General features: G+C 32.7%; 1 protein-coding gene and 3 pseudogenes across 1 annotated transcript in view; 2 read left to right on the top strand and 2 right to left on the bottom strand.

Moving 5' to 3' along the window:
• Nucleotides 1–1,749: 1,749 nt before the first annotated feature.
• LOC116431173 (5S ribosomal RNA) lies at nt 1,750–1,869 on the bottom strand (annotated as a pseudogene).
• A 193-nt stretch (nt 1,870–2,062) lies between these two features.
• Nucleotides 2,063–2,182, top strand: LOC116431177 (5S ribosomal RNA; annotated as a pseudogene).
• Nucleotides 2,183–4,029: 1,847 nt separating this feature from the next.
• Nucleotides 4,030–4,149, bottom strand: LOC143174289 (5S ribosomal RNA; annotated as a pseudogene).
• A 6,032-nt stretch (nt 4,150–10,181) lies between these two features.
• Nha1 (Na[+]/H[+] hydrogen antiporter 1) overlaps nt 10,182–15,154 on the top strand; it is a 235,547-nt gene continuing 230,574 nt past the window's right edge. The window contains exon 1 of the mRNA XM_076374212.1: nt 10,182–10,418. Within this exon, the coding sequence (XP_076230327.1) occupies nt 10,393–10,418 (26 nt within the window). The 5' untranslated portion in view covers nt 10,182–10,392. The remainder of the gene's footprint in view (nt 10,419–15,154) is intronic.

Raw genomic sequence — 15,154 nt, 5'->3', positions numbered from 1 at the left:
CTTTGCTTTTTATGCATCACCTGTGATCAGGTAAGATAACGTATTTAAACAAAGTTCAAGTATATTTCGTTATTAACACATAAAACGCCACGCCGGTCCGTAGGGACCGGCGTTAGACTTTTCGTTCAGGCCCGGTCGGTCCGCATGGACTTTAGGTTCATATTACACGCCCGCGCGTGTTGGTCCTTACGCACTGATGTGAGACTAAATATTTTGCTTAGGCGACATCGGTTTTTGTTCAGTCAAGACTTGAAAAAAAAAGAATATAATATTTAAAAAAAGTTAATGTAGTTTATTAAAACAGGGTAAACAGAGGTGTGGTTTGCTTTTACATTCATTGCAGAAGGTGCTAACTTTTTGTGTTAAATTCTTTGCCATCTTTGAACCTAATATTTGGGAATTATTATTATAACATTGAGAAAACTCAGGTCCTTAAGCCGATATTTCGGCTCGTCCGTCAGCGATGACGGCCGTGTCTGGGCCTGAACGGAACTGCAAGAAAATCGGGCTGGGCACTTAACGTGTTAACCTATAGTATTTTGAATTACAAGAGAAAATAATGTTGTTAAGTAATTTGTCTCGTTCATGTTTTTATTTACAACCGCAGCCAGATGTCACGATTTCTTACGAATGAGCCATGAGCAATCTTTTCTCCAAGTATTTATAGTCTATCTTCGTAAAGGCGTTACCTACCCAGAGATTCAAGGATGAAATTTTCTTTCAGGTTGTCGCGTTATTATTGCGGAAGAAGACTCCCTCCCTTGTCGCTGTCGTTTTTGACAAGGTGATAATTACGTAATTTTTAGGACATTCCCTAGTCGAACTGATTATGCAGCCAAGCAGTCCCCTAGCACAGAGCCGTTAAGCAGGCCTTCTGGCGGACTAATGGTAGCTTCGATTACCCGCGGATAGAGCTTAGGGCAAAGCCAATAATCGGACAGGTACCGGTGCACTTGAACGCAGTTTGAACGTTGGCGGGAAATGCAGTTTATAAACTAAGGAAGATAGAACAGAAATGTAGACGGAACAAAATCTAATAAGTTCTTACAATAAGAACAATAAAAATGTGAATACGCAGTAACAGGAATGAATGTAATACTTCTTTCAAATACATAACATGTTACTCCGTAAGTACTTTTGCACTACTTTATCGTCTTTATGAAACAAATTTCCCGCCAACGTTCAAACTACGTTGTAACGTACCAGTTTTCGTCCGATTACCGAAGTCAAGTAGCGCTGGGCGTGGTTAGTAGGCTAAAGATAGAAGGGGGGCCGTTTAGGCAAAGCGTACGCTAGAACCGTTAATGCGTGAGACAATGGGCGGTCTTCATTGCACTCCGGCCACTCCGACCCGTAGACCATTCAGATGCTGCCTTCTGAGCAACAGTATATACAATTCTATGTCATGGTACTAAATGTTTCCCGCAACTATCTCGGAAATTACATGTTTGTATAATTTTTATCAGAGGACTAAAATACTTAAGATGTGTATTTGTAAATACAATATTTTCTTGTTTTTCTTGTTCTTGTTAATTTTTCTTATTTTATTTAACTTTTGCATAGTTTAGTTTTTATTGTATAGAAAGAAGTTTTGATGTATTGAAGAAATTTTATAAAAATGTACCTGACCAAAAGGTGTTACCTTACAAGAAAAAATGTTAGGTCTTTACTGATGTTTCAAAAATCATTTAACGTCTGTAAATTGTAGTGTTGAAAAATTTGCATTCGACTTTTATAGAAAAAAAATTATGCCAACATCACGCGGTGTTCCCAGGCGGTCTCCCATCCAAGTACTAACCACGCCCAGCGCCATTTAACTTCGGTGATCGGACGAGTACCGGTGCACTTGAGCGCAGTTTGAACGTTGGCGGGAAATGCAGTTTATAAAGCGGAGAAAACGAATACAAAAATTCACGGAGCAAGTTCTAATATATTTTCAAAAAAATTACAAAGTTCACGTTTGTGAGTCTGTACTTATAACATTATATTCTAGAGATCTATTAGATTTCACTTTGAGAATGTTTGTGTTCCATTTTTTCTACTTTTATGAACCGCATTTCCCGCCAACGTTCAAACTGCGCTCAAGTGCACCGGTACTCGTCCGATCACCGAAGTTAAATGACGCTAGGCGTGGTTAGTACTTGGATGGGAGACCGCCTGGGAATACCGCGTGATGTTGGCATAATTTTTTTTCTAAAATAATAATAACAGGAAAAAATTTTTGTAAACTATAACTACAGATGTTAAATGAAATTTGAAATATCAATTTATATATATTATCTTTGCTTTTTATGCATCACCTGTGATCAGGTAAGATAACGTATTTAAACAAAGTTCAAGTATATTTCGTTATTAACACATAAAACGCCACGCCGGTCCGTAGGGACCGGCGTTAGACTTTTCGTTCAGGCCCGGTCGGTCCGCATGGACTTTAGGTTCATATTACACGCCCGCGCGTGTTGGTCCTTACGCACTGATGTGAGACTAAATATTTTGCTTAGGCGACATCGGTTTTTGTTCAGTCAAGACTTGAAAAAAAAAGAATATAATATTTAAAAAAAGTTAATGTAGTTTATTAAAACAGGGTAAACAGAGGTGTGGTTTGCTTTTACATTCATTGCAGAAGGTGCTAACTTTTTGTGTTAAATTCTTTGCCATCTTTGAACCTAATATTTGGGAATTATTATTATAACATTGAGAAAACTCAGGTCCTTAAGCCGATATTTCGGCTCGTCCGTCAGCGATGACGGCCGTGTCTGGGCCTGAACGGAACTGCAAGAAAATCGGGCTGGGCACTTAACGTGTTAACCTATAGTATTTTGAATTACAAGAGAAAATAATGTTGTTAAGTAATTTGTCTCGTTCATGTTTTTATTTACAACCGCAGCCAGATGTCACGATTTCTTACGAATGAGCCATGAGCAATCTTTTCTCCAAGTATTTATAGTCTATCTTCGTAAAGGCGTTACCTACCCAGAGATTCAAGGATGAAATTTTCTTTCAGGTTGTCGCGTTATTATTGCGGAAGAAGACTCCCTCCCTTGTCGCTGTCGTTTTTGACAAGGTGATAATTACGTAATTTTTAGGACATTCCCTAGTCGAACTGATTATGCAGCCAAGCAGTCCCCTAGCACAGAGCCGTTAAGCAGGCCTTCTGGCGGACTAATGGTAGCTTCGATTACCCGCGGATAGAGCTTAGGGCAAAGCCAATAATCGGACAGGTACCGGTGCACTTGAACGCAGTTTGAACGTTGGCGGGAAATGCAGTTTATAAACTAAGGAAGATAGAACAGAAATGTAGACGGAACAAAATCTAATAAGTTCTTACAATAAGAACAATAAAAATGTGAATACGCAGTAACAGGAATGAATGTAATACTTCTTTCAAATACATAACATGTTACTCCGTAAGTACTTTTGCACTACTTTATCGTCTTTATGAAACAAATTTCCCGCCAACGTTCAAACTACGTTGTAACGTACCAGTTTTCGTCCGATTACCGAAGTCAAGTAGCGCTGGGCGTGGTTAGTAGGCTAAAGATAGAAGGGGGGCCGTTTAGGCAAAGCGTACGCTAGAACCGTTAATGCGTGAGACAATGGGCGGTCTTCATTGCACTCCGGCCACTCCGACCCGTAGACCATTCAGATGCTGCCTTCTGAGCAACAGTATATACAATTCTATGTCATGGTACTAAATGTTTCCCGCAACTATCTCGGAAATTACATGTTTGTATAATTTTTATCAGAGGACTAAAATACTTAAGATGTGTATTTGTAAATACAATATTTTCTTGTTTTTCTTGTTCTTGTTAATTTTTCTTATTTTATTTAACTTTTGCATAGTTTAGTTTTTATTGTATAGAAAGAAGTTTTGATGTATTGAAGAAATTTTATAAAAATGTACCTGACCAAAAGGTGTTACCTTACAAGAAAAAATGTTAGGTCTTTACTGATGTTTCAAAAATCATTTAACGTCTGTAAATTGTAGTGTTGAAAAATTTGCATTCGACTTTTATAGAAAAAAAATTATGCCAACATCACGCGGTGTTCCCAGGCGGTCTCCCATCCAAGTACTGACCACGCTCAGCGCCATTTAACTTCGGTGATCGGACGAGTACCGGTGCACTTGAGCGCAGTTTGAACGTTGGCGGGAAAAGCAGTTTATAAAGCGGAGAAAATAGAACAGTTGTTATGGGCCGCACATATGTTAATTTCGGATATTTATGATTTCGTTACATAATTAAATTTTTTACAGCAAGAGTTTGTAAAGATTTCAAATATTCTCGTCTAGAAAGGGTGAATAGCAAGTTTAACTTGTATTTGTAATATTGTTAATGAGTCTTTCAGGCGTAGTCTCATAAAGTTTGTAAGCCTACAGTTTTTTGTTGAACCGCATTCACAATCGTCTTGGGCTGCGGGTTGGACAAGCCTGGTGTAGTGTATGGTATATAGTACGTGGTACGTGGTATATGCAAATAGTTACATAATTACGATCTGTTATAGAGGAGAAATGCAAATGTCGCTGTTATTAAGCCTGACATATACAGATAAGTTCAAGATTTCCAAATGAGCAAGCAGTTTTGGCTACTTAAATATAGCATTTATTTGAAAATTTCTATGGTACATATGTTCACTGAAAATGCATATGTCTGTACCAATTTGATCAATGTAATTTACGAGAATTTAGTTACGAATATTCTTTAATAAATATATGTTTATATGATCCCTAGTAATAAGATAAAATTAGCGATGAAGGGTATCAGTAATTTCAATCTGTTCGTTTGTTATATTCGTGAAACGATAGAAGTTCGATCGAACTGATATTTTCCGCGATTTATATCACGCAGAAATGGTAATTCTTCTTCCGGTTACATTCTTCTGCATACCATCGTACTAAATTCAACGATGGCCATTTAAATCACTCAACGAACATCGATCTCCGGATTCGGACATATGAGAAAATGAGTGATTACCAGGAATATATCAAATGGAACGTGTGTCCTCGAAATGGAACGTTTCGTTCGGCAAACGAAGACAATTTTGCTCTAAATCTGGGAGTTTCACATATTCCCTTTTTCCGCATTGAATTTCAATCAGATAGCAGTGGGAAAAATACCGCCGTTGTCTTTTGTACAATGAATTTGATAAGATTTGTAGTTTTCCTATAAGTAGTGGACATTTTTTTAAATACTATTGTAGTATCTAGAATATTTAGGGTAGATTAAAATATTGTAGGATGAATGGTTTGTTGTGCGTGCGTGAGGGCGACCAGGTCGTATTGCGACGGACCGGCGCCGGGATGTTTGGAAAATAGTGTGACTGCGTTTAGACAATTTCGAGTGGCTGAAAGAATGCGAGGAAGAGTGTCTGGAACTGAGCGACTGAACCGTGAGAAAAGTGTGTACGTGACTGCGTGAGTTTTGACTATGGACGAAAGATGCGAGTGAGAAGGGTGCAAGGGTGAGAAAGACAGAGCGAATGGGGGTGTGTGATAAAAGCGAGTGGAAATGCGTGCAGAGAGACATTTTGGTGAGCGACAGTGGAGAAGGACATTTTGGTGAGCGACAGTGGAGAAGGACATTTTGGTGAGCGACAGCGGAGAAGAACATTTTTGGTGCGAGAGTCGTGTGTTGTATTTTTTACGTGTTGTCCGTATTGTTTCCTTTATCTTATTAAATATATATTGTTGTTTTCCTAATTCTCTTTTTACTAAAGATCCACATTTTCAAATATCATCTAATAGTAAAACCACCACCATATACTATACTATTTGTGTCCGAAATGTTATATTATAATAAATGTTTCCACTAATATACATTTTATAAAAAGTTTCAATGAGAAGAATATGGGAAGAATCTGTATGCTACTTAAAGAATATCTAAATAAAATTCTAATATTTAGAATACAGATGGCCGCACAAAAATATATATTTTTATACCATGTTATAATAAGATTTGTTATTTATATTGAGATTCATTCCACCGAACTCTATCCTGTTCAATTTAATTAATTTTCGCATTTTATTGTAAGCTTGACTTTATAAAATTAAACTTTACTAAACTATACATTGTTCATTTTATTCCATAACTTTGTACTATATTTTAGAGTATTTACTTAAAATATGTATTCGTGTATGTAATAATAGTGGCACACGTAAGTTAAAATTTTTAAAATCCAAATTTTTCATCATTCATAAATATTTTATAAAAATTTTATTAATTTAAAAATTTTAAATAATAGACAATATTTGGTTCCATATAAAAAAAGTAATGATGACCTAGAAATTTGTGAAAGCGGCCTTGAAAAATATTTGAAAATGTATTTTAAAAAAAATTTCTCACTCCCGTCAAATTTGTTCACTTGACTAGTATATCTTGCTACTATAAAAAAATATACTGTATGATGTATTTTTAATTCAATAATGAATTCTTTTTCTGTAATTATATTTTTATTTAGTAATTAATTCTTTTTCTCTAATTCTATTTTTAATTCAATAATTAAGTCTTCTGAAAATTTTTTTAGGAAAAGCTCAGCAATCTTATTTTATCTAAGGATGCCATGACAAATACGTTGATTGTTGAAATGAATCTAAAAATCAGTCTTCCCGATTACTAAGTGATATGTGCGTAAGTGATACAAGAAATAGTGTCCGTCTACGTATGGATGGTTCGTGGTTGGGCGTTAGTGGCTGGTGGTTGATGATTGGTGATTGGTGGTTAGTGGTTGATGGTTGGTGGCTGGTGGTAGGTAGTTCGTGGTTGGTGGTAGCTGGTTAGTCGTTAGTCTTCGCGTTTGTTGGCATCTGAAGTTTTATCTTTCAGCTATTGTCTGTTGAGGAATAATGACATTGGACGTATTGATTTCTGTACATAGAATAGAAATGTCATTTAACTTTTGAAAAAATTAGATAAGGGACTGATAAGATATAACAGAAAATAGGTGTAATAATAATCATGTTTCAATTATTGTTTGTATCATGGAAATAAATTAATGTTATTATTATTATTATTATTATTATTATTATTATTATTTCATAATGGAGTCTACATATTAATTTATATGAGATTTTATATTAATAATTAATATAAAGATTAAATATTTCTTTAATTATATTATTTATAAATAATTATTATTTTAATTAACAAAACTTACGAATAAATACGTCATTGTTATTATTGGCTTTAATTACACTCTTCATGATACTGTATATTTTTATATCTAAAATCATATAATATTCATCTGTTGTTTGTTTGAAATTCAAGAAAATATTAAAAAATTAACAAAGAATTTTTTACACAAAATTTCAATATTTCAATAGTTCCTCCTAAAGACAAATTAATTTTCTGCACATTGCTATTTAAGCTCCTAATACATGGAGCGACATTCAGAGAATCATTAACTCGCCCTTGTTGTATCACCGTAAAACTTCATAAACAGGATATGCTGCATTTAATAAAACTGCAAAGAACATTACAGCAACAATTGGTGGCAGTGAACTATGAGGTATTTAAAATGTTACCATTAACATCACGGAAAAGAGAACATTTGTATTACTACGAACAAAGTAAAACTATTTATTAAGTTTCTACTAAAAATGCCCTGTTCTATTCTATTATCCTTTTTCATCCGTTTCTGTACTATTCGTTAAAAAAATTACCAAAATATTATCAAAATAATAAATCCAAAATAATTATGTTTCAGATTCAGTAAATTACTAAAAATCTAAAACAAGTCCATAGTTTCGTAATAAAAGAAAGCCCCAAAGATTAAAAGGCATGATAACCCACAAAATATTCCTCATATTTCGTAATGTAACACTCAAATGTAAACAGTCTAAAATAAAATCAATAAATACGTTATTCAAAAAGATCTCAACGTTTTGATTTGCTGTTAATGATATGTTAACTAGAACAAACTGTGAAGGAGTTATTAATTCGATCCTGTCAATCGGTTCTTGGCACGAGAACCAAGAACAACGATCGGGGGTAAATGTCGCTACACGAATAAGCTACTCAGGTTTCCATTTCGTTGCCATTAACTCCATTACCCTGGGTAAGTAACGAAAGAACCAGATAAAACTGTCGCGGGGTTCGCGTTCCGTTAAATTTATCGTTTTATTCAGTGGCCGCGAGTCGCGCCACCTTTCTTGGCTGACATTCATCTGCTCGTAAGGAGCACAGCCCTGGATCGATGTCCTAATTCAACAGGTGCAGGAATGCCGAAGATGCGGGCCATTCTGCGTCCGACGTGAATTTCTCGAAATCGCGCTGTTGGCACTGGCCACGAAAACCGATAAAATTCGCAGCGATGTTCGAGAAATTCCATCAATACCGTCTGATACGGTGGCGAGATAGCCGTAGGTGATGTCAGCTTGAGAAGATGCACTGCTCAGATATTCGGTCGCCGAGGAAAGAAAGAGACGAGAAAGGAAGAAGGGAACGGAGTACGTCTTGAATATGAAAGTCGAAAAAGGAACGGCGACTGTTTTGTCGGAATATGTTTCTTGTAGGTATAGAATACTCAGTGAACGTTTGCGAAAATATTGTTATTGCATGTTTTCATAATAATTATTGGGTTGGAGAGAATGTTCTCTTAGTAATAAGAAAAATACAAGTATTCATTCCAGAAAAATAATTTATTTCTCAGTTACAAATATATGTTCTCTTATTCCTGTACCCTTCCAATGCGTATAAACAATAGACGAAGTTCTTGAAAAATGTTTACAAATTCATAAGAATGGCAAAATCTTTTACTCAATGCAATGCCGTTCGAGGTCATTTAAGTAAATTCATCTTTGGATACAGGAATTTGTGCAAACGAATATGAAACAGAAATTTATTTTTTTTTTGCATTCTAAAACAATAAGAATGTACTTCAAGCTTTACTTTAATTCATTATTTTATTTCTGACATCATACACTTTAAATTTACCTCTATGATACACATATGATTTGGTAAAAGGCAAAAACATCTTTAAGCTCTTTGGGTTATTTAACACTATTTCTACCGAAAGTGTCAAAAGACACATTTGGAATGTTTAAATCAGAATTATTTTCCGAGTTTAGTCATATATTCTAAATTGTCTATTCGACTTTTTCAGTAACGATTTTAAAATTAATTATAGGAAATGTCCAAAATTCAATTGAGGACAAATGATTTAACTAGGAAAATAATTTTAAGTGAAAATTTCAGGTGTCTTTTTTTCATTTTCGTTGAAATAAATTATGGTAATAATCGCATGTGTGTTATCGCGCATGTATTTGTTTCAAAGAGTTTTATCCGCTCAATTTATCCATGCTATGAATGATACGCTACATAAATATAACACTGTCCATCAGTGTTTCATCACTTTCACTTTCGTATATTTCAAATAAAACTTTTCAGCTTAACATTGTCACTAAATTTATGTCATACACTCAGATAAAAGTAATGTAAAAGTAATACAAATATTATTTAATTATCATACATAAAAAGATAATAATAGAAGATAATTATTTAAGTATAACTGAATAAAAATTTTAACTTTCACAAGATTTCTTGCATTGTAAGTGATGACAGTACTTCAACATTGAATAATTGAATTTCATTGGTTTGTAAATATATTTCACTATCTTTCATATATTTCTATTTCACATAAATATAACAATAATAAGTAGATTGCGCATATTTATGTATTCTTTTGGAGGAATTTGAAAGTGTAAACTTGTACGTAAAGTTGTTACAAATTAGGAATAAAAATAATATATAAAATTCCCAAAGTATATCGCTGTCTATAATATTTGTTAGGAAAAACCATTTTTTATCGTAATTCTATTTTTCTAATTATGTACTCAAAAACTTCAATTTGTATAATAATTTAGATTTGAATGATAAGTAATCATCAGAATAACTACATGTGGAAAATCAGTTTCAAAATACAATGTTTTCTACATTCCACACCTATATGATTTTTTTGAAAGACTTTATCTTAAGTTATTCATCGTTGTTTAGCAACGAATACGGTGACAGATATATATTCACAATTTTAATAATAGGCAGATGTATCGATTGATCTTTTACTTAGGCCTACGCGTAACAGAGTATGCTGTTAACGGTAAGAAATATTTCATTGGCAAAAGAGATCGATACATGCCATATGTTAGTGCACCTTGCGCTGCAAGTCGTGTCAGTGTAAATCGCGACAGCATGTTGATCGCGACGGCTCCACCGACTAAAGCTCTTGAAGTAAGTGTTTGAGTCGGTGGTTCTTGTGCGGCACAACAGTTGAAATAGTGCGACATGTTTCCTGTATTCGAACCTTGGTACAAATTTGGTACTTAAGAAATTCGCCAAAAAAACTAAAAAATTTCAAAGCGAGTTCCTGTTCCTCCATCAAGCAGACTGACGGAGTATTATGGTCTTTGTTTGGACAGCAGAACAGTGAGTACCTGACAACTTATATTTTTTAATACGAAGCAACATAATTAGTTAACACTGTTTTTAACGAAACTGTCAGAAGATACCATTCAAAGCTTTAAATTAAACATATTTCCTCAGTTCAGTCATTCTTTTACAATTGACTCTTTGACTTTCTCTGTTATGATTATAAAATTAATTTAACAGATTGAAACATTAGTTTAAAGATTAGATAGATTAAATTACAAGAACAGGATATAGGTATGTATAAAATAGCAGGAAAAGTAGTGTAAAAAGGAATTAGAAACAAGAAATCGAATAATCTTTGTTTATATATATTTGAACGTTCCAAAATATAATAAAAATTGATCAGCCGACAAATGCTTATGGAAAAATTCTAGAATTTTTCCATAACGATTCATTCATTCTTTATTGAGTATTATTTACTCTTTGTTGAAAATATTGAATTATTATGTTTACCACGATGTAAGAAATACAATGCGCTTGAATTATTCGAATCTTAACAATTTAAAAGTTAAAATATTATACATGAATGAATAAGTAATTTTAGGTAAAAAATCATACTAACTTTTATTTAAATACCATTTATCAATATCTCCATTTATTCATTTGCATTTATTTTCGTCAAAAACTGTATGCAAAAATATTTTAATGAAAAATCTAGGGATTTTTATGAAAGATGCATACAAAACCTCATATCTGGATGGCAAAGTGACGTAGCCTTACCTAGAATTACAACTATCTCATTGAGTGTTTTATGTATGATTTAAACAATTTAAATAAACTTTGATTTCAAGGCACGACATTACATATGGTTACTCCTAATAATTGCACCAGTAAGTTCCTCAATCATGTATCTTCATACCTTGATCTCTATAAATCAACTGTACGAACTTCAATTTCTCTAGCACCACTAAAAGAATAAACCGTACAAGAAATATCCGTAAACCTAGCGTCAGTTTTCTTAAAATATCAAATATATAGAACATGTTAGAGAAAGGATTTTTTAAAATTCAAATATCCGTCGAAGTTATAGCAATGCATACGGACCAGCGATGACTGAAGAACGCTGCAACAAAATCAGATGAAAATTGAAAAAAAAAACTAGCAAACTACTAACAAAAAAACCAAAAAACGACTACAAATAATCTTTTCGAGTTAGAAAATCTAAAATTGTGATTTGTTCATATGTTTAACTAAAAGTAATAATATAGTTTTGTAAACATGCATACTAATAGTTATATATTTATAAATATGTACACTAACAAATTCATTGTACCTGTCAATTAAAGTGATTACTGTGACCAATAAACATTAACTTGTAAACCTATAAATTGAATTAGAATTCATTAAAAACTCAATATCTACAAAATTACATCTATAACGTTTAATAGTAATATTTTATGGTAAAATATTTTTCAATATCACTATGAAATTTGATCGTAAAGTGAAAATTATACGAAGATATTACAGATCATGAAAATGTATGAATTAAAGTCATGCCTTAATTAGTTAAAATATTGAAATACTAATTAGAAATATTAATTTATTTTAAAAATCAAAAGTATCCTACAAACCTTGGCACGTTGATCATACAAATTTAATAATTTTAGTTGATTACGTGATCCATCTTAAATAGTAAACTAGAATATTCCATTAAAAGATTTTTTAACTGATTGTTTAATTTATTAAGCAGTAAGGAGATACAATCAACATGTAATTTTTTCTATTTAAGATGCAGTAGTATTTAAGACATCTCATATTCACAAATATATTGTTAAAAATATATATAATATAATATATTTTTAGAGAATGGACTTTGATAGTTCAGGAAAATATATTATTATATTATTAAGAGATAATATTATGTCTCCTTTCTGCAATTAGCAATTCATGTAATAAGTGGAATTATAATGAGACATTTTTATTCTGTACATTATTCTTTATTTCACGTTAATATTCTGCATGTGCAAACGAAGTGCTATAAATCAACGGTATAATTAGTTTTTACAATGCAACGACGGAATGATTACAGTTCGGTTTGTTGGAATTGAAAGGTGTGTTATAATCCCATCAATTTCAATCGATCAGAAGGTGATGACCGAAGGTTAAATGTGTAAAGAAAGGAACACTTTCATTTATAATACACTGGAGAGTAAACGTAGCTAAATACACCTGTCACAATATCGACATTTACAAGTTTCACCGTATTATATATTCACAACTATCATCACTAGACAACAGATTTTTCTGAAGAATAAAATTGGCTTGGAATTATTTATAGGGAGGAAAGTTATATAAAAAGAAAAATATCGAATTTAATTCTATATCTATTGTATTTCTTGTTTCTCACTAGATATAAATGCATGGAGATTTGCAGTTTAGATATAACCAAAATAGAATTCAAATGATTAAAATATTATTAAAATTACCACAATATACTTCATTTTTATGAACGAATTTCTGTCGCAGTTTTTTAAAGAATTACATATTTAATTCATAAACAATGATATAAAATTAAGTGAGTAAAATTTACAATACCTCTGCATACCATTTTTTGTATTCCATTGCTCAATAAAATGGAAATGACTATTAAGCAAATAAGTTCTTATATATTACTGTGAGTATTTCTTAAAAAGTAAATAAAAATTATTTATCATTCTTTAAATTTTTATGGATAAAAGGATATAAGAATAGTTTTTAGTTAATTTCTGACGTATTTATTTATCATAAACCAAATATATGCACATATATCGTAAACAAATTAAAAGTTATACTGCATCCAAACTTCTAACAAGCACATTGTTTTGGTTGTAAATTGTATCAAATCAAAATATATAGGAAGCTCATGTATGAACAATTTTTTTCATAGAATATCTCATCTAACTAAATAATAGATACTCTGTTAAAATTTTAATTGTATTTGTTAATAAATGTTTTACCCTTTAGATAAAGTGCATTCTATCCCTCTGCACATTTAACCCCTTGCCCAATGATTTCTTTTTTACCTATGATCAGTCCAATTACTTTTTCATTCATAACTCACTAAAAAACGAGATATATCTAAGCACATTCTACATTTACGTTTGCTCTAAAATATGATAACAGACAACAGATGAATAATATTTAATTTGAATTCAAAAGAAGTAAATAGTATTTATATTTATTAAATTCTGTTTGAAATCTTCATCGCCAGTATGGCACGATATTTTAAAGCAAGAGGTTAAGATGGCATATTGAGTTTGCACACTCATTTTACTAACAACAGTAATTTCATTATTGAACATTCGAATCTTTATAATATTTCAATTACTCATCCTCCGCCAGCAGCCTATATAAACATTGTTCATTTCTTTCAAATTATATACAAGTAAATAAACTTTTTGTATTAACCCTGTTGTTATTGACATCGTTTTTATATTTCCGATGAATATTTATTTCGAGAGCGCAATCCAGTGAATTCAAATTTTCCTTTACAATGTTGTTGGAAACGTGATACCGCGCCAGTACGTTCCGAATCAATCACCAGGTGATTCGAGAAGAATTTTCGTCGAGAGTTTGCGAATCTGGTCCATGTGTTTGGATCAAGGTGTATATGTTACGCAGCGAGAGCTTACTATCTCAACCGCGTCACGTTTCGAGTTCCAGAAGCGATACTCGAAGTTCCCGTTATATCGTCTACCACTTTGCTTCCAATAAATTCCACTTGCAACCAGCGTTTGTGTACGTCGATGTAACGCAATTGCAGCATATGCAGTTACGCGACATTATACAATTTATACGAGACAGCATACTTCCATTTTTTCCCTCGATCGTCGCTGTTTCACGTTTTTCTGGAGCTCAACGAATATTCACCACGAATCAAGCTGAAAAATATTCCTACGATCTGTTTCGAAATCGTACACTTGTTTCTGTTAGCTTAACGTGTTAGCTGTAGATAGCGAAAATTTCGAGTAAGTACTATGAAATTAAACTTTATAATTTTATTAACGATTTTTGTTTTATAAAATCAAATGTATATTATTTAAATAATTCCAATTATTTATTTGACCTGAAAGCAAAGGTAGTAGGTATTGTAATTTCTTGAAGAATTATTAAGTGATAATATGAATTGTAGGATTCCGATGTTTGGTGAATATTTTTATTCGAACTAAACTTAGTACACGAAATCTTACAAGAGGCACTTAAGAATTATAATTTCTAGAGCTAGCGATTCTTCTTTTCTTTTCTATCGGTCAGCTTTTTTTGCTCGTCTCTGCCCTGGACAGTTTTGTATGCCCTTTTAAAGGCTCGGAAGTCTGACTTTGAAAGTAGTGGGGATGAGGATAAGGACCAGTAGGAATTTTGGATATTGCTAAGGTTCGGAGGGACAAGCGTATGATTCAGGATCGGTGAGTAAGGAAGTCAAGGGTCGTATGAGTATTTATATACAGAAGAATGAACGGTTAGGAAGGAAATCGAAAGTTAGCTTATCTTATTTACTAGCCTATGACGGTATCCAACAGAATAAGAGTATGTGAATTGATTAACAGTTGTTTATTATTTAATTATTATAAGAATTTTCATTAAGCGCAGGTTGCACGTGACAGTTAAAGTTTGTATACAATGACGCTCTGTTAAATTGAAAAAAAATCTGTTTTGTTAAATTTTAACTAACTATCCCCACTCTTACCCCACCACTCACTGTCTCGGGCACACCTTTAAAGTAACCTGATCTCGGTAAACAAAGAAAGTAAATG

This window comes from Nomia melanderi, chromosome 2 (genome assembly GCF_051020985.1).
Source record: "Nomia melanderi isolate GNS246 chromosome 2, iyNomMela1, whole genome shotgun sequence".
Taxonomy (NCBI): Eukaryota; Metazoa; Arthropoda; class Insecta; order Hymenoptera; family Halictidae; genus Nomia; species Nomia melanderi.
This window is presented reverse-complemented; position numbering and strand designations above follow the sequence as displayed.